General features: G+C 38.6%; 1 protein-coding gene across 1 annotated transcript in view; it reads right to left on the reverse strand.

Moving 5' to 3' along the window:
- Window positions 1-8501: 8501 nt before the first annotated feature.
- The window catches only part of ARSB (arylsulfatase B), a 68707-nt gene continuing 56264 nt past the window's right edge, over window positions 8502-20944 (reverse strand). Inside the window, exons 7-8 of the mRNA XM_062513957.1 lie at window positions 9327-9455; window positions 8502-8767 (exon numbers count right to left, since the gene is read on the reverse strand). Coding sequence (XP_062369941.1) covers window positions 8502-8767; window positions 9327-9455 — 395 coding nt within the window. The remainder of the gene's footprint in view (window positions 8768-9326; window positions 9456-20944) is intronic.

Here is a 20944-nt window from a genome sequence, read left to right on the forward strand (position 1 = left end):
GTTTGGATTAGGTCCATACATTTAGTGCATATTTTGTCACAAGTAGAATCAAAAATGCATAATTCACTGCATAGTATAAAAATTCTCAATGGTATTTGTGGATTAATAATTATACTTGCCTCTTAACACTACGCTCAGTCTTTATAGAGAGGAAGATGGATTCTTACATTTAATGCTATAAATATAAACTCTCATTTTTTGTAAGAAAAATCTCTTCATTTTATAGCGTTGGAATAATATTTTTTTTAAAAATTCCTTTTAAAATTTCTTTACTGTATACCATGGCCTTTCCTTTATCACAAAGTAAATACAGAAGAAGGTGAATTCCAAAAACTTCTCCTCATAAAGCAATGTACATTAAATTCTTGTTGACTGTGGGCAGAAATAATTACCAAAAAATCCTGTTGTTAACAAGCAATTATAACTCAAAGGAATTTCAGACATCTTATACCTGCTGTCTCTAAGAGACAATTTCTCAATCATTCACATTCCTAAATGTTTCTTCACAGTGGGCTGCTTTCTAGGACAAATATAAACAGAAATGCAATTGTTCCACTCTCTTCCCTCCTACATTTTTCAAAATCCAGATGGGGTATTTTCATAAGTCTCCTTTGCTATTATAAATATGTCTATTTTTTTACTCAGTCAAAGGCTATGCCATTTCAGCTGTTCTGGATTTTTTTTCAAATGCTGGATTTATGGCAAAAGAAAACTGTCAGTAAATTCCTAGCCAGGCTTCTCCACTATATTAGTTTTGGAGCTTTAGTTAGAAGTAGAGTGATGGTAATGTATATGTTGCTCTTGTCCAGTTGTTTAATATACCATGACCATGCTCTCTTCATTATAGAGTAAAGTCAAAACAGAACTGAAAAGGCAGGAAAATGATTTTGTTTCTACAACATGTCACTACTGGGGCTGTGGGGTATGACTAGACCAGACTAATAGCCACTTTGGGATTATTTCAGACAGTGCTTTATCCATCAAGTATGACTTGTAAAACAGAATATTTGAAAACAAAGCAAAAAGGACAAGAAATAAAGTGAAAATTCAGTACATGTATAGGGGCCACCTACAGGGCAGCAGTGCTTTCACGGCCCTTGGGCTGGCAGCTACAATGTTCACAGCTGTTTAAAAAACGCTCCTCTTACCACATACACAAGGGAAGAAGGGGAAAAAATTATGATCCTACAGGAATCGACTATTTTCCTGGATAATTGCACATTGATGAGAAACAGAAAGAAAACAAGTTTGGAGTCACAGAATTGCCCTGTAATCTATAGATTAAAAAAACCCCAAACTATTTGTTACTGTGAGTTAAGTACTCTTAAGCTGGAACTGAAAGTATGTTTGCTAGAAGTTAAGTCCACTCTCTGACTCAATGCTCTCAACATTCATATTTTCATCGTGCAGACAGACTCATTAAAGTTTTTTCCCAGTGAAGCAGGATAAATGTGAAGGGTAAATTTAAGGGCTTAGATGTCCTTGAATAAGCCATCTCTGAGTTTTCTATCCAATAAAAATCAGTGACTCCTACTTCATGAGTGTGCTCGGAGAATGTGCACAATCAAGAAAGACTTCAATATCCCTGGTTAATAGGGCCATCGAGTGATGATTCTGGCAGATTTGCAGGTCCCATGAAATGATTTGGGCAGGCCACAGATGTCCTGATCAAAGTTTTCCATTCATTACCATGGGCTCTATGCCCAAAATTACTCAATAAGCATTGCTGAATACCAAACACAGCTTACTTTGTTTGTACATGTATTCACTGTGTTCTGACTCCTTGCTTGCTTGAAGAAATAGCAAGAATGCATAGCTGAAAAGAAAGACAGGGCTTTTTTATTTTTATCACTGTCCTGAATGCCAAAATCTGGAAGCCCAGAACTGTGGCTTTGGTGCAGTACCTTGTTGTGGCTTTTGAAGATTCGCCCAAGTAAACACTGCATTCCTTAGATCCAAATCTAGCTATTCAGACTATAGGTTTTTTTTTGTTTTTTTATAACTATAGTCCAGCAGAAAAATAATATAACTGCCTTTACTGCTATTGAGTTTAAGATTAGGGGATCAACATCTAGCAGCTAGTAGTCACTTACTTGAAACTTGGCAGCAGTTGTATTGCCAACCTTTCCAGTACCTCTGCAGTTCACCCCACAAAAGCAACACTCTCAGGAGGGAACACTGACACAAGAAATACTGCATCATCCTCTTTGCCTCTGCTAACCATGGAATGCAATTATCACAAGGGCCGACACTGATCCTGCCATGGTTGGATAGCTGACTCATTCTGACTGCTCTGTGCCAAAAAAGTTTTTACTGTTCCTTGCAGCAGTTCTGCTCGATGTAGATGAGCTCATATATGAATTGTAAGGCCCTGGAAGAAGACAGGTGAGCACTGGATTCAGAAGCAGCAGCTTGGGAATTCTTTACCCTGTATATTCAACCAGGATCTTTCCACATCATAACCCAGCTTGAAACAAAATTGAGTCTGCTGCCTGCCGCTGACAAAGAAAGCAAGCTGAAAGAGTTAAAACATTCAGCTGGAAACCTGCTGGCAAAAATATTGCCTAACCTCCTCAAACTTAGAATTGGCAGGGTTTTTTTCCCTTTCTCTTAGCAAAAGCACTACTTCCCCATTACAAGCCTCAGCTTATTTATAGTTAGAGAGACATTAAACCTATGGGTCTACTTGGGGTGGGGCTTCAAAGGGACTGCCAAGGGAAGGGCTGGGCTGGAGAAATGGTCCTCTGACAGCTCCATCATGCCAGAGCTAAAGTTAATGTTATGAGAGAGACACAGCCCCAGGGTCCAGCTGGAGTGGGCCTTTGGTGGGCTGCCAAAGGAGCAGGTAGGCAGGAAAACAAATTCTCCCTTAATAACTGCTACATCTTGGTTTGGTGTTTCTACATTTAGGACAGCCCTAACCTGTGGTTAGATTCTGGTTCCCTGGTAGTCCTTGACATTTTATATTTTTAAGTAATATTTCATTTTGACTTAAAGTGTTTAGTGATTCAGTTTCCTCTGTCATTTTGGGTCCCTGGCCCTAGGATTACAAACATGGCTGCACATATGGACTGCATGTCCTTGTGCACCAAACTCCATCACACATGGATAGAGGCCCTATCAGTGGCTCTATCACCATCAACCATTCCATCAGTACCCTTTGGTAAGTCTGCAATAGGGTGAAACAGGTCTAACAGGACTCTGTGGAACTTCATGCTCATTTACTGAAAGCATGGAACAGTTTTAGGTACATTGCTAGTGGTCTTTCTACCATTAAACCACTTTGTAAGAAAGTAAGAGGAGAGGCAAATTTGCAGAGGCCAACAGAGACTGGTAATGGAGCTTCAAATCACATAGACCACAAGTGTTTAAACTCTGGGTTTTTCTGCTCAGAGATTCTGAAGAGGTTTAAACTCAGACCCTTTTATCAACCTTAGAAAAGTTGGACAAATTATTTTCAGTCTGAATATAGGGCCTTTGACTCAAGAAAAGATTCAGATCTTCTGTTTTGCTTATAAAATCATTCACTCCTTGTCTGTGTACATCTTTCTTATAAGTAAGCAATGCAAAATGAGTAGCCAGTGTCAGAATTCTCCCTAAACTTGGTTATTTTTCTGAAGCTTAAATAATTTCTAAAGCATAAAGATTAAGACTTTTGAATTCATAATGCTCAGATGTTTGCTAGATTAAGAATGAATCTTAAATTAGAAAGGGATTAAATGAAGTTTTATTTAGGGTTCAAAATACTTGCATTTTTGAATGTTACTCAAGTAACCACAATACATATAAAGAATTCTCTATTTCCCAATTCAAAACAACTTAACAGTATACAACTCTCTGCAGATGTCAATCTAAACATGTCAGCCAGATGTGTTTTTCCCTAACATAGTTCAAGTAAAATGTTTTATGAAGGACCACCCATGGAAAATAATTAGAAAAAAATTTGTCTACTGTAGCTGAGAAAATAATGAATCTTTGGATTTTAAAACATAATGAGAAGAAACAGAGGGTGAATTGAATACCTGTATGAGACAATCATATACCACAGTCACTTCCTGGTAAATTAAATATATAAATTAGAATATCAGTATGACATTAAAATGCAGATTGCAGTACATAGAAAAAAGAGAACACATAAAAGCTCTGCTTACCTCTGAAATTAAAATTAGAAATTTTTAATTATTTTCTAACTTTAGCCAAGAAGCTGACATTGATGGGAGTCAATGTCATTAATTACTTGAGCTATTACAATTTAGGTGATTTTTTTTCTTTTCCATGAAACTAGGTATCAGCATATAAAATGCAGTTAAAAATATAATTGACAGAAGTTTCCACGTCTGTGGGCAAGACAACATCTTTCCTCATGTAATATAAGTGCTGAAAGCTGAAGGAGACACGGGAATATAGGGCAGAAATTTCCCCCACCCCCAAGTCCAGTGCCTTGTTATTGCAACAACCACATCTTGTAATGCCTACTATAAAATAAAATGTTGTTTGTGATATTGACTGAGAACAGTTAGCTTTCTAATCTTACATGTCTGCATGTGTACATAGGGCACTAAATAAATACGCGCGACGAAAAAAGAATGAGGATAACAAAAATTCCTTGAATCTACTTGCCTTGTATACGGGGGAATGGCTGTCAATGTCTCCATTTGCATTTGATTGGACAAATAAACTACACTAAAACAGTCTGGATGAATAAGAATTAATGGAACTTCTGCTCTTTGGATGATTTATCTCAAAAAGACATTTGAAGGACAACATGTATCATTAGGACACCTACAAAAATAGTAAATCTAAAGGTCACAAAAGGTAATTTAACAGTCTACTCTTTCAGAATCCCATACTCAAAACCATGTTAGTAACTGTATGCTACAATTAGAATATGGAATTTACAGTTGCACTAAACAGGTAAGTTACAAACTAATATAAATTATTTTATCACTATAAAATAAACTGACTGCAACAGTTAGAAAAGGGAATGCAATAAAGATTTTTCTGGAGACAATGAAGGAAGATGCAAGCTTTGTCAACACAATGTAATAATTTATAAAAAGGATTGGTTTTTTACATTTTCCCTCCCTTGATGTGGTCAGCAAATAACAGACCCTGAGCCTCAGTTATCATAAAGAATCTTCAAAAGCTTAAAAGTGAAATGCTGCTGTGCTCTGAAGCCAAGATTGTCATGGTCCGACTGGATCTCTCTAATTTACAGGACAACATGGTCAGTAAATTATTTTATGAGCTCATTAGGAAAGGAAACAAACATGCACATCAAACAATGGCTCAATCCCTTTCATACAAATGAGACTAACATGGGAATTCACTAATTCATTCCTTACTTCATGAGGCTTTTTAACTCACAAGTTTTCTAAGTCATAACTTACAAGTTATGAGCAAAATACTCCCAGAGCTGCTGATGAGAGCACTTGTCCTTTCTGTCCTGTCACAGTGCAGGCCTCCCATGTATCCCATCAGGAAGCATGAAAACCTCAGCAAATTGGCAGATGCTGGATATGCTTCAGAGGTGTGTTTGGGCAAGCTGTCATATTTACAACTTCCAGCTTCAAAGTGTCTTTCTTTTAAAGCTACATGATTCCCGTAAGTGAGTGGCTGAAGGAATTGACAACCAGTAAGAAGGATTATGTCTGCAGCAGACAAGCAATGGCTTCATAATGACCTGAGCCCTTCCTGTGTGTTGCTCTCATTTGGATCTCCCAGAGCTGGTCCCAGCAACATCAGGTCTTTGTATGAGCTGTGTGTCAGCTAAAACCTGAGCAGGAACTGAGTGAAGAGCCACATGACAGAAAGAAAAGCCCAAATGTGTTTCACGAAATGGAAGGAGATATGATCGAGTACCAGTTTGGAAACTACTTCTACAGAACATATAATAATTTTAATTTAATCTTTTAAATATATTAGTTCATATGAAAGTTACCAACTGTAGTATAGTAGGAGCTTCTGTCACAGCAGGTATGTTTTACCAATGAAAATATAAATTACCTGGAGGCAGGTAACAATCAGATGATTCTCCCAATGTCTAGATAAGCTGTGGAAACACATGATTGTGTGAATACCAACCACTTAGAGAGTATTGTAAGGCTGGGCACTATGCCCAAGGGCCCCAATGGAAAAGTTGGTGCAACCTAATGGAAAAGAAACTAGTCTTTGAGGCTCTGAGCAATTGTTTAAAAGGTGAGAAACAATCTGAAGAGCTTACCCAGTCATATCCTGCTGCAACCATTTGCTTTCAGCCACTAATGGATGAATGGAGAAGGAAGTTGAAACTTGGTCTGAAACAGGATTCCACAGGAATATATCCAATTAAACCGCAGAGAAAACGTATTGACTATTATACGAGAATTACTTTCTCTGAAACTACTTTTCTCTTTGTGTTCAAGGCTGAAGATGGTGAATTAAATAGAATATAAAGAAATACTGACAAAAGGGAGCAGAAGTGACAAAGGAACAAGAGAAATATAAAGCTCTTTGGGAAAAAGATAAAAAGCTGAACAGGCTTCTGGAGAGCTTTAGCTTCACTTCTGCTTGTAGAAAAAAGATCAAAGGTAGAAAAGACAAGCATTTAAGATTAGGTTTAAGACAGTGTATTGGAGAATCACCTGTATTAGAAAGCATATGCATTTTCAGTTTTCTTGTTTCATTTTTTTTTCAGACTTTTTCTTGTTTTTTTTAACTTTTTTTTAAATGCACAGATTTTGTCAAGCCTTTCTCTTCATTAATCTGCTTGCTAACAATTAACACAAGTCTCCCAAGAGAAAACTGGGAAGTTGTGCAAAATTTTAGTGCAATTTATATTAGTTGGTCCTGGAGCCAAGATAAAGGCAATTAGATTCCTGCTTTCTGGAGATGATGTCAGATTGAGCTCTACATCCTGAGAACTTAGCCAAAGACACTGAGAAGCAGTACCAGAACTCAGGGTCTGAGACACTAATTGAGAGCTGGAAGGTTATCTTACATCAGTTTGATGAGTAACTGAGAAATGCTGCTTGGCTTGATTTCTTCATGGCTCAGAGCCCACTTCAGGATGGAAAGAGACTGCACTATGGCAATAAAAACAGGGTACTTACCAGGCACGTAATAAAAGTAATGTTTTGTTCATCACAGAATCGTTGAGTAATTCCTGCAGAAAGGGGCCTTTGGAGGTCACTGGTTGTTTCTCAACACCTCTACCAAACTGGCTCAACTTCAAATTTGATCCAGTTTCAGGGATAGAATTATTCAGAAGATTCTCCAACCAAAGACTGAACATCCCCAGGATTGGGGTTGCCATAGTCCCATATTTATAGGTTGCCACATTTCCCATATTTAATTAAACTCATGGTGTGATTTTTTTACCCTTTCCTTGTATTACATTTGAACTCCACATGTTCCCTGTGTGCTTTTCACCTTCGTGCATCTCTGAGAAGAGTCCAGCTTCCTCTGCTCTATGCTCTCACATTAGGGAGCTGAAGGTGGCACGCCTTTTTCTCATTGGCATAAACTAACCCATTTTTTTATCCTCCCCATGATCGTATTCATAGTACCCCTCTGAACTAACTCCAGCTTGTCAATACTTTTCCTGCATAGGGAAGCTCAAAATGTGATGCTGTGCTCTAGTGCTTAAAGAAGGTAGTTAAAACTCCCCTAGCTGCTGGCTACATTCTCACTTATATGGAAAAACACGTGACTGGCTTTCTTCACCTAGAGAGAAAATGGCAACTCTTGTCCTAATTACTGCCCGGAAGGATGCCTAGATTTTTTTCCCCATGAAAATGCTTTCGATCTGGTCACGGCCCATCATGTACTCCTGAATGCAGTTGTTCCACCCCAAGTGGAGGACTCCGCAATTGTTGAAATTAATGAAATATTTATTCACCCATTTTTCTAGCCTGTCAAGATCCTTCTACCTGACAGCCTTGCACTCCAGTTGATCATCACTCTGTACTCTGGTCTGATACATTAAGAGTGAACAAGAAGTAAAGATTGTGTTGTATGTGTGAGGTTTTCTTTTTTTACTCTTCCCTTTTCTGGATGGAAGTACATGCTAAAGGCAAAAATTTTTATGCCAATACAGATTATATAATTGCTTTCAGTAGACTTTGTCTTCTGGACAAACATGAAACCAGAATTCAGTATATTCCACAAGACCGATTAATTTTGGATGTCCTGTCATGTCATGTCCATGTCCCTGCCATGATTCCTTACAAGGAATTCAATTCCTTTCAATTTCTTTCAAGGAAGTAGGCAATGTTTATCTTTTGCACTAAAAGTATATTCCAGACAAAGTATATTAAAAAAAATAAACAAAACTAACATTTCACATACAATTTTTGGGAATGAGATATCAACATATGAATAAGAAATACTGAATTATTCAAAGAATAAGGTCACAATTACCAACAGCTCATTAAAGAAAGTACAAAATATGTGACTAGGGCTCTGAGTCCATAAACCAGACCTGCTACAGAGGTTTATTGCAGGATGCCAACCTGTGTGCACTATGCCCAAGGACCCCAAGCCCCACTTGTTGCTGGATCACAGTTGGGATCCTCATCAGGGTAGAACACAGGCACTGAACGTTTGTGATAATACTGAAGCCGTGAGAGTAGTTTTTCCACCACATTAGGGTATTTTTCAGACACATCATATTTCTCTTCAGGATCATGAACAATATCAAACAGCCAAAGTCTCTTTGTTAATGGATCGGACGATTGAATGTGTGACTCATTGAACAAAGACGGTGGAGGGAACCAATGACTGCAGCCTAAAGGAACAAGAACAGACCAAGGGTCAATTCTGAGATACAGAGCAGCAATGTGGAGACAAGGAGTTCGGCTCTAACTGATGAATTCACTAGGTCTCTTGACAAGTCCCGGAACAGCAACTGTTGCTGCACACCTTAACGCTAGCCCAGCACCACAGACTCTTTAGTCCAGGGCTACATTAACAGAAGTCTCATTTATGCAAAAATAAAACACTGCACCACTGAGATTCAAAATTCCATGTAACTTTATTTCATATCAAATAATTTAAGAGACTTTCTTCTTGGATTATATGATCTTTATGGGTCCCTTCCAATTTGAGATGTTCTATGACAGTTTTTTCTCTACTGTTCAAGTAATTTCCAGACAAAATATCTGGAAAATTAAAAAGAAATATTTTATTTGGATTTCAGAAGTGCTCATTCTAGATCTTTGCATGTGGTCAAGAATCTAAGAAGTTGGCAGAACTACTAAAAATTAAAATACATGAAACAAAACTAAACTGTGTTTGTGGTGGGTGGGAGATAGGATACACTGTACAAAAAGGAGTGATTTTGTTACCTGGATATCCAGTTAGTAATTTCCATTTTCCATGTCGTATTGCTGCATGTATGGATATATTGAAAAGTGTATCATCCCATGGAGAAGAATTGCTCTGTGGTAAAGATGTCCTCTTGTCCATGCCAAGACCTTAATCAAACAGTAAACTAAGTTAGGTACATTGCATATTCATGAGATAATTTTTAGAACCCTGCTGGAAAACAAAGCAGCATCACCCATTTACTTTTCCCTACTGGATAAACAATTTGTTGTATATACATGCAAAGATATGTGCTATGATTCAATGGATGTATTTAACCCTGAACTTGAACAGCATTTTAAAAACTTACCAGCAGAAAGTGTCACAGATGAGTCCAGATAAGTGGACTAATTTTGTACACAGATATTATATGTGTATCTCATATACCTGTACAAAGAACGCTCAGGATTGGAATTGCTAAATTTGTTTATACAAATGACTGTATCTTTTTCCAAGTAGGAACGTAGAACTGGAAGATCTCGAGTCAATGTGTTGTGGTTTGGGTTTCCCAGGTTTAATGTATTTACCTTTTGTTGTGAAATAGGATTAGGAGTAAAGCAAAGCAGGTCTAAAACTTAACAGGGGATAAAGAAAAACTTTATTAACAACACAAAGGAAAATAATAATAAATTAAGAACAGATCTTCAGACTTCCCTCTCCTTCCCCTTTTCACACTTTAACAACATACAGCGCCACTTCAGTCAATTCCTTATTTAAATAGTCTTTTTCAGTTCACTTTAGGGAGAGGAGTTTATTCTTTCCAGCTATCGGGATCTGGTAAAGAGAGGGAAAAAACCAGCTCTCTCCTGACTTCATTTCTTTCACTAATAGCAGCCACAGCCTTCCCAGAGCTGTGCTTGTGGGCCATGTCAAAGTCACAGTGTATTACTTTTAAGGATGAGCTACTCAAAGGCAAAAGTTCTCTTCAGCTCACTTCTCTCTGTTCACACTTCATTCCCAGAAACAGAGATCCCCTTTTTCCCTCGGGGGGTAAAGGATCTTCCAAACACTTTACACCTCACCCCACCCCCCCCATGTCTTTCTCCAAGGTTTAAAGGAATTCTTTAGTGTAGTACAGTCCATCCCTATAACTTACAAAAAGATTTTTCAGCCGACATCCATGGCATCTCCTCATTCTCCTTCCATCTAGAAACTTAGCTTTTACTTCATTGACTTTGGTGTATCCTTTCTGTTCTTCTCCCTCTCACCCAAGGAAGGATGGAAAGTCTGTCAATCCTATCTGAGCATTGGAAAAGTTAAAATCTCACCCAGAAGTTGCAGGGGCTGTGCCAGGCCATGCCGGAGCTGTGTCAGGATCTCAGGGTGCCCAGGCCGTGCTGGGGGGGCCGGATGGAAACTGCAAAGCGCACGCAGAGGAGAAATGGGTGCCAAGGCCGTGTGTCCATGGCTTTCCCCCGGCGCTGCCCACCCCCAGCTCCAGCCCCAGCCCGGGGGTTCTCCCTCTGCCCTGCCCAGCACACAAAGCCCTGGGGGCTCTCCCGAACCGGGCCCGGCTGCCTCCCCCCAGCCCGTGAGGGCGGCCGGGCGGGCTCGGCCACCCCAGGGCTGCTCCGAGCCGGGGCAGGGCAGGGCAGGGCCCCCCGAGCCACGGACACACCGGGAAAAGGGCCAGGATCTCAGCAATGGGCTCGGCTTCTTTTGGTTATCGGGGCTCCTGGTTGGAAACGGGGCCCGGCAGCCTCCCGAGCCCAGCCCTGCCTGGCTCCACAGGAGAGGGACCCGGGCCAGGTCGGTGTTACCTTGTGAGGGGCTGGAAATGCAAGAGGAGCTTTCCCGGGGTTTACTTGCTTCAAATGTGATTCACGGAGCGAACCGACTTTTCCAATTGGATTCTTAAGCTGGCAATAACTAAACCAGCCTCCAATTGGTCCCATCAATTCACAGAGGAAGTTTTCATGGAAAAAAACTTCCTAGTATGCAGTCCCCACAGGTGCCTTCAAGGTACAACCAGCACACAATGCTACTACTGTTAATTCTCTTAGGTCACCATAGGGAACATGTCCCAGGTTCTGACCTGTGTGCACAACAATGCTGTCTCTCTGCACTGAGCTGACTGTGTTCACAGAAATCCACATCTGCTCAGCAAGCTTCTTCTGTGGTATATCTTCATACTGTCTTTGAAGGAGCTGTGTAGTATGTCGTCCCATATTCAGATACTGTTGAAAACTGAAATATCAACTATGTGCACATTCCCTCTCAAAAGGAAACCTGAAGCTCCTTATAGGAGGGAGCTCAGGAAAGAGAATTGAAATGCATTGACCAGGGATGAGTAGGAGACCACTTTGTTATTGAAACCAACAGGGAGGAAATGAGCCAGATGGACAGCCCAGGAGCATCCAAACCAACTTCGGTATCAGCTTTCATAAATAAAATAGGAGCTCAAGACATAAAATCTGGAAGTTTTATATTAATTGTATCAGCTGATTACAGTTTGCCAGTGACTACTATAAGGCAACTTGAATCAGACTAGGAGATACATTAGAAGATAGAGAGAAACCAATGTTGATTTTCTAGCTTCTTTCCAAAAAATATGGTTTTCAATCAGTTTAGGGAATCTGAAGGACTCAGCTCACAGATTTTTGGATGAGAATCCATGAGATGTACAATGATCATGTAAGAGCCAGTAGAAAGCAGAACTAGATATTTCTAAAAAGAGTAAATTCTGCTCAACACAGTGAGGCAAATACATATTTAATGGCAGGAAGAACAGAAAGCTGGGAAAGGAAACGCTAGGACACTATTTCTCCATTTTTTTGTTAAGGACTTGCAAAGTTTCCATTTTCTTACTGGACTTTTCACTTTGAGTTTATGTTATTTAATAAACAGATTTAGGCATATTCAAGTTCCCTGTCTACATCAGACTTGTACAATGTTCCCAGATTAATAAGGATATAAAAGGGGCTACTTGTTTGGAGTATACATACACATACTGGGGAAGACTCAGCTCATCTTAGAATAAGAAGCACTGAAGCTGATCTAAAAGGAAAATAAACCTCAAACCCCTATGAAAACAAGGAAAACATCGTAAGTAACCCTAGCAGAATCTCTCCTGGAAGATAAATCCTCACACAGCCATGTGATGTCCATAGAAAATATGAAACACTTTCAAGATTAATACTGCTTACTTTTCAGCATCATTGTGTTATGTGTTATTCTGTCATTTGCTTTGCTACTCCTCCTTGACTATTCTGCTTTGCCATTTCTTAAGCATAATGAAAAAGTCAAAAAAGAGAATCATGCTTTTTAAACCTTATGTCTCACAACTAGAATTTCAAGGCTTGGTATAAAGATAAAATTATGTGAACCTGCATTTCTGATTTTAAAGTTTAGCATGAAGAATATGCTTCTACCTGCTGAGCAGAAGCATACACATTTACATTATACACATCTTGTATAATGTGGAACCATAACATTATACAAGATAAGCTATTTAAAATACTTCAAATAAATGGTAGGAAAGATTGTATTTTTAGATACACTTTGCAAAATATCCTTAGAATGCCATGTATGAGACTTAAAATAAGATTCAAGGAGATAAAATAGTTTTCAAACACTCTGATTTGGTCCAGGTAACAAAACCAGACTCCTAAATGAAAAAATACTTTTACCAGAGCATGAAGTTGAAGTTATTTGGTTAAATATTATCTTCCAGCAAAATTTCTTGAACAGAAATTAATAAATCCCCTCATGTTGAGCTGCTATAAACAGAGCTCTGTCAGTCATGTTAATTCACCCATTGCAAGCATGTATTTTGTGCCAAAGAAATGTACTGTCTCTTATTCAGCGAAGTGCATTGTTTTCCAGATAGTACAAGTCAATTTCCTCTCAGACATATTGGTCACGGAAAAGAGCCTGATGCTTGTTTGAATGCTTTCTACAAAGATTACAGGACTGTCAGTTCATTACATTACATAAGCTCCAGACACAGAACTATTACAATTAAAGATTTTGCTTGACATGAATCTTGTCTTCCCATCCTATGACTTGTAGTTTATACTCAGATATTCCTCCTGCTGCATTTACCCATCTTCCTCTTTCTCTTCAGCCCAGCTGGTAAGTTTCTACTTCTACCTTCAGCTTTTGCTGGTGCAGGTGAAATGCAAAATGCTTGGGCTGTCTTCTCCCTTGCCATATGAATTTTATAGGGATCTCTTCTCTGATTTTGCAGACTGAAGAAGTCATATTGGTTTTGTTTCCTTTTTAAGACAAAATGTTCACTCCCATAGCATCTAAGCAGGTTTTTTTCTGCATTTGTTCTGTATTGTGGTTTTTTTTTTTATTTTTTCCATTATGGTTGACAGTAACAACAGCCTTGTGGACTAATTCAGCAAAGGACAGATGCCTTTTATTAAGCTCTGTAATCAAGGCAGCCTTCATAGGTCTGCATACTCTCCTTATAGACTTATATATAAAAAATGTGATGCTTTTGCTTGTGTAGAGGCTAAACATTTTACTCTTTTTTTGCCATTGGATCAGTGTAATGGTGGCTAATGAAATAAGGCTTTGTTTCTACCTTGAAATAAAATCCCACAGCCTTTCCCATTAATTTTATAATTGTCAGCCAGAAGCCACTATTTCCTAAGCTCAACTTTGGAGCCTCACCAGTAACTATATTTCTTTTTTAAGTAGTCTCTTGGGAAATGATAAAACTTGTATTAGTTAAGAAAGCAGTGGCCTTTCATTCAGATATTTATTTTCAAATATTTAATGCTAAAATGAATTTGTCTAAAGATTTTAAGAGTTTTGGTTGGAGTTCTAGGTCACCAATTAATATTCAAATAGCTTTTATATCTCTATAGTGAAAGCTAGATCCCTCAGAAGACATTGCCTTGGTAAGTGATTTTGGAGATTACAGCATAGTTCAAGAAATCCTTTGTATTGATAGCCTTAAAAATGGTTTCAGGATCAAATTTTTAAAGGGATTGAGGTGGCCAACTCTCACTACCCACAAAGTAAATACTTTAGAATTCCGGCCTTTTGCCCCTTATGGAAACTTTGGCTTAGTTCTTTTACTTCTATTGTCATACATTGTTTCTATACACATACCTATTTGAAATTAGGACGAAAAATCCTATGCATTTTTCAATAGCTAATCTGCACCTTAAAGAAAACTGATTTTTCCACAGGCCAATGTCATTAAGTCTGAAAAATCTGCACAAGATGCTCAGAAAGCATCAGTCAAAATGTTGGTTACATTTGCAAAAATAATTTCCATTTTGATAATTTGTATATTCCATAGCATACTCTTCAGGCAGGATGTTGGAAAATTTACTACTGGGTAAGTACATAAGTAATATCCTGACTGTTGACCAGAGAATGTCCTGGACTTTTTAGGAAAAGTGAACAATCTTTCAGTGCACTGAGTCTTGCTAATGCAAGACTAAATTTAATTACAGCAAAAGGGAAAGTAATGAACATGGCAAGGAAAAGCCAACACTCCACATACACAACAGAATGTGCTATGAACTACTGCTATATGGGGAAGTGTTTGTGAAGTTTTAATGAACAAGCATGGTCTAGAGGCTGTCCAGAAAAGCAATCACAATACTAAAACTGGCAACAAACAGGACACTGTGCCACCACTGAGGTCCTTCTTGTGTCTCATATGAGTCTCACAGTGCAGTTTTGGTTCCTGTATTACAAAACAGACACAGAAAAGCCATGCAAGATACAAAGACCTGAGACAAGGAAGATTAAAGCTATGGAACAACTTTCATGTTAAAAATGACTACGTAAATAGGACTCTTGACCCTCAAAAATGCACAGCTTACAGGAGAAAGGACAGGGGTCTACGAAATTGTGTGGCCATGGAAAACTGGATAAGGAACAAGTCTTTTCCAATAAGAGCATTGAATAAATAAGGATGTCATGTATTGAAAATACATGATAGTATATATTTCCTTACTACAAACCAAACTCAGGTGTGGAATTTCCTTACATGGAATGCTGTGGGTACCAAAAGTTTATTCAGGTTGAGTACTAAAAGGATTCATAAAGTTGAAGAGAAATCCCTCAAGAATTCTTATATCCAAAATCACAGCCTAAAGATTAGAAGCAGGCTGTGGGGGCCACAAAGAGAAGTGTATTTATGTGCTTGCCCTCATGTACTCTGTCCTACACAGCTGCTACTCTCAGAACAATGAACTGGACAGGTTTTTGGTGTGGTCTTTCACAAGATGTGTGACCAAATTACTTCCAGTTCACGAGAGGAAAATAAAAAATTAACAAAAGAAAGTTATATTGAAGTAGATTTATACAACTTTTATTATATTAATCCCTGTATGCACTGAACTGAAAGGGCCAAAACTTCCACAAAAACTAAGTAGCGAATCAGGGCACCATAGCATATCAAGAAGGAAAGGACTTGTGGATCATAGATTCCAACTCCCTGGTCCTCAAAGAACTACCTAAAACTTAACCACATAACTAAAAGTGTCATACAAATGCTCCATGAACTCTGACAGGCATGGAGCTGTGACACTCCCTTGGGAGCCTGTTTCAGTGAAGAACCTTTTCATAATGGCTACTGTGAACTTCTCCTGAGGCAGTGTCATTTCATCTCCTCATGGCCTGTCAGCAGTCCCAGAGAGAGGGGAGCAGCACCAGCCCCTCTGCTTTCCCCCTTGAAGAAGCTGTAGGCTGCCCTGAGGTCACCCCTCAGCCTTCTCCAAGCTGAGCAAACCAAGTGATCTCAGCCACTCATCCCAAGTCAAGCACTTGAAGTCTTCCACCACCCTGGTTGCCCTCCTCTCTATGGATATATGATTCAGATTCAGGTTTAACTATGATTTCATACGGCCATGAACACCATAAGTAATTTCTAGCATATCCTCTACTTTACTTCAAGTACTATTCCTTAAAGGAGAGGTAGAATAAAGCAATGGTAACATTAATTTGTACTAGCAATGACTTCTAATGCACAGATCAATGTGTGCAGACCGGTCACTTATATCCTCAGGGCTGTTTTTTCACTTACAACAGAATGTAAATCAAGAGGAGAGTAACTGAAATAATGGATTCACATTGAAATCAGAATCTGACACCTACATTACTTCCTGCTTTAGTAAAACAATTTTAAACTTTAGAAAAGCCCCTACAATTCACAGAAATGTTACATATGTTTTGCCATACTGAAGTGTGTCCCAAGATGCAGTTACTAACAGAAGATTCAACATAAACCAGAAAAGAAAACCCAAAACTTCTTTGCCCAGCAATCTGTTCTTTCACTTCACTTCCTAAAGCATAGGGAAGATCATAAAAAATGCTGCAATATGCTCAGCCCTGTTTTATTCCTCGTCGCCTTTCGAAAAATCTCTCTTCATTCAGCATCCTATGTGTACTCCTGATTTAAAACATCATTTATGTTAGGAGGGTAACTCTTCCAGAAAAAAACCTGTCTTTCCACGTATTTTTGCATACACTTAGAGCAGCCTTCTGCTTAACTCATCAGTTCACCTAACCAACTGGGCAATGATTTCTGGAGGTGGAAAATAAGAAGCAAATTTTTTTAGTATTTCTACTGTGCTGATCAATGCATGCTTGAGAATCAGTCATCTGTTCCTTGGCTCATGCAATCCTAGTTACCTACCAGAAACTTATCTAAAATAAAAAAAACTAATTTACCTGACTACCATGAAAACCACAAAAAATGTCTGAAAATCCATTTATTTTCTGTACAACTCAAAACCTTTAAAATTCTTCTACTGCTGCTGCAAACCAAAATAACTTCATGATCCTTTGATGCCTGCAATGCTACACGGTAAGAGAACAGAAGGGTTGATCCAGTTTTACTGCATTTTACAGCTTTAGATGCCAATCAGAAGCTCTCATCTTCCTGTATAGTGACTATAAATCCACTTTGTTTATCTGTCTATGATGTTTCCAGCAGTTTCACAGATAATCTCTAAAATATTCAATATTCAATCAAGAGCAAATAGGAAAAAAAGTTTTCCTATTGCAACCAAAATAAAAAATAGCACAGACAACAGCAAAAAGCCACTGCAATACTTGGTAGGACAAGCGGCAGGACAAGGTAGATCTGTAAACTTCTTTGCAAATATTTCCTATGATTCACTTAAATCCTTTGCTTTTTACTTTGCAAAGCAAATAGTCCAAGTACCATGTGACTGTTATCTGTAAAAAAAGGCTAGTCCACACCCACATGGTGTACATTCACAAGTTAAAGAGCATAAAAGGTACAATCTGAACCTGCTTTTTAAAGAAAGGCTTGCTCTTTAAATTAATCTAAAAGACAAATTCATGGAAACATTTTATTAAATATAATTAGTTTCATAAGAGTATGCTAATTTAAACATAGTTATCTAATTTTTAATTGTCGGAAGGAAAAAGATAAAAACTAAATTATAAATTTTCAGCTGTAATTTAAAAGAAGGACTATACATATCTTATATAAATATTTTTTTTTTGTTTTCGCAGAGCTAATAAACATAGATCAATTACTCTTCTCATTCCTCTAGCTTTCCTTCTTTCATTCACTGAGCCCAGCTCAAGCAATTGGTAGAAACTTTAAAGTGTGGCAACATAAATAGTACATCTAAAAATAAAATATTCTGCCTTCAGTGTATGATTAAGATGATGAAAATGACCAATGTTGAGAACAAGTTTTCTTGGCTGGTAAGAGATGAAAGAGTACACAGTTCTCTCTAACATGCCACTTAGCAAGGTCCTGACCACAAACTTAAAGCACCCAAAATAATGTTGCTTGAAGCATGCTATATTTCTGTACACTGTGGTCTACAATAAAAGCATGTGGGGAGGCTGTGTTGGGTACTGAGGAACAACTTTGGAGAAAGAAAAAGGAACGCCAATTTATTATTTATCTGGGAGAAAGAGTCCTGACCAAAGAGTAATCTGAACAGCTAAATGAGTATCAAAGTAGCCAATGCCTACAATTTTCCAATATCCTACACAGTAACAAAAACATTCTTTTATAAGCAGCTGCTTATAATCAGTGTCCTTTAAGGAAAACAGAAGAAAATGAAGCTTCTACTGTTGTTTCTTCATCTGCAAAACCAAGGATGTTAGAAGCTATCTATCTTTTTCAGTATATTTCAAAAGGAAAAAAATAAAAATAGCAGCATTCTCTATAGTTAAACTTCTATTTCTGATAATATAATGTAGCAGCTGTAGGACAAGGAAAATATAATCACAAAAATCTCCAAGCTTAATTGCAACCTGCTTGAGAGAAAAGACTGAAAAGTCTGTATTAAGAAAAGCCACAAATCCCAGGGTAAATTAACATTTTAGATGGCTCACACTCTTTACAGTCCAAACAAAAAACACATCTGAACAAACAGTAAACAGGTGCTACTGCTTTGCAGTTGTAAAGCAGATTAAAGAGCATTCAGCCCAAGTAGGTATATCAGCAGCATTTCCTGTGACATACTATGCTGGATGTCTCCATAGCTTGAAACCTTGCAGTTTGTAGTGCATACTGCACAAAGAGATTCCCTAGGTATTTTCTCATTAACTAAAATTTTTCTCTGTAGTTTGCAAGACTTGTATTCCAGCATAAATTTTGTCTTGCTATGCAACACCCCCTATAACTTCTTCGGTTACTACACTCCAGTACTTAAATAAGACATAACAGGAGCTAAAGTTTCCTTCTCATACAACGTGGCCATGGTAGGTCAAGAAGCTATGCAACAATCAGAAAAGAGGGAAAACTCCTCATGTGGGCAGAAAAGCACCTAAAACACCAGTAAACAAAACCAATTTTGATCGCACAGTGGAGGGGCCACCACTGGATTCCTAAAGGAATTTGTGCTGGGACCTATAACGTTGAACATATTCCAAATGACCTGGAAAAGGGAATGAACAGTGAGATGACAGAGTGTGGAAATTATGATAAGTTATCTAAAGCTGGCTGCAAAGAGTGACAGAAGGCCTATATGAGGCTGGGTAGTAGGCATTAAAATAATCAATGGTATTTAACATAGATGCAGGTAAAGTGATGCATGTGTGAAAAAATAATCTGGAATTCATATAAATATATTAAAATTATGGCCTCTGTAACATTGATAACCAAAAGTGAAGCCCTGGAATCACTATAGATTGAGCTGACATTTTTTCAGAATTATGTTAGCATTGTACAAAAAGAGAACTGAGTGAAAGGAGTTATTAGGAAAGGACTTTTTAACAAAGCAAAAAGGCCCATGCAACTGGAAAACTGTAGTTTTGGTCTTCCCATCTCAAAAACAAGACTGAGAAAGTTCAGAAACCAGTTGTGAGGTTAGGTGGAATGCAATCCCTTGTGAATAAAACTCTTATGCTAGATGTACATTCTACTTAATTAAATGTGCACTTTCTATGGAACTCCAGGGACCAGGTTGTTTTCACTCCCTCCCATGCTGTGTGGCACTGTCCAAATGCAATCATATAATCAAAACTTCATGGTTTTAAATGACAGGGGACATATCATTTAGATATGCAGGCAAAATACCTTGAGTACTTTGAACTTACCACACACACCTGATGAAGTATATTGAGTGAAATCCCATTACCTAGGTAGTTTTTAATACTTTTCCGGGTGACTACAGTCTCCACCTGATCTAACTGGACATCACCTACAATGTGGAGTGGCACTACTGCACACCATGTAGCCACAGTGACAAAAACTCAAACATGCTGAAACATTGAGTGAGAGATAAATTCTTCAGAAATTCATTGTCTGCTTTGGCTAGGAATGGCCATGCTCCAATGGGCCTACATTATGCTTTCTGAACAAAATGGAGTTTTCTTTTTTGAACCACACCAGAGATGTTTCATAGAAAATCTCCATATTATTCTATGACTTCTTAAAATATTTTAATCTCAGCTATCAGAACAGCTAGGACAACACAACTCTCTGAGCTGCCAGTCCCCCGACATCCTTAACCCTAGGTTGTAAAGGTGATCAGTAAGTACAACTGTCACTCAGGCAGCAATGCAACGAAGTCACAGAATCACTAGGTTGGAAGAGATCTTCAGGATCAATATATCCAACCCATGCCCTAACAGCTCAACTAAACCATAGCACTGAGTGCCACATCCAATCTTTTTTAAACACATCCAGGGATGGTGACTCCACCACGTCCATGGGCAGACAATTCCAATACTTTATAACTGTTTCCATTAAAACTTTTTCCTAATATCCAACCTATATTTCCCTTGGTGCTGCTTAAGACTGTGTCCTCTTGTTCTGTCAGTTGCTGCCTGGTGAAAGAGACCAACCCCACCTGACTACAGCCACCTTTCAGAGAGTTGTAGAGAGTGACAAGATCACCCCTGAGTCTCCTTTTCTCCAGGCTGAACAACCCCAGCTCCCTCAGTCGTTCCTTACAGGGAACGAGCCCCTCACCTTGTTCCCTCCTCTCAAGATGCTTGTTGCTCAAGCATCTCAAGGTCCTTCCTAAACTGAAGGGCCCAGAACTGGACACAGCACTCAAGGTGCAGCCTCACATTTTCCCCAGGGGGAAGAATGACCTCCCTGCTCCTGCTGGCCACACTGTTCCTGACACAGGCCAGGGGCTGTTGGCCTTCTTGGCCACCAGGCTGGCTCATGTTCCGTCAGCTCTCA

Source organism: Cinclus cinclus, chromosome Z (genome assembly GCF_963662255.1).
Source record: "Cinclus cinclus chromosome Z, bCinCin1.1, whole genome shotgun sequence".
NCBI lineage: Eukaryota > Metazoa > Chordata > Aves > Passeriformes > Cinclidae > Cinclus > Cinclus cinclus.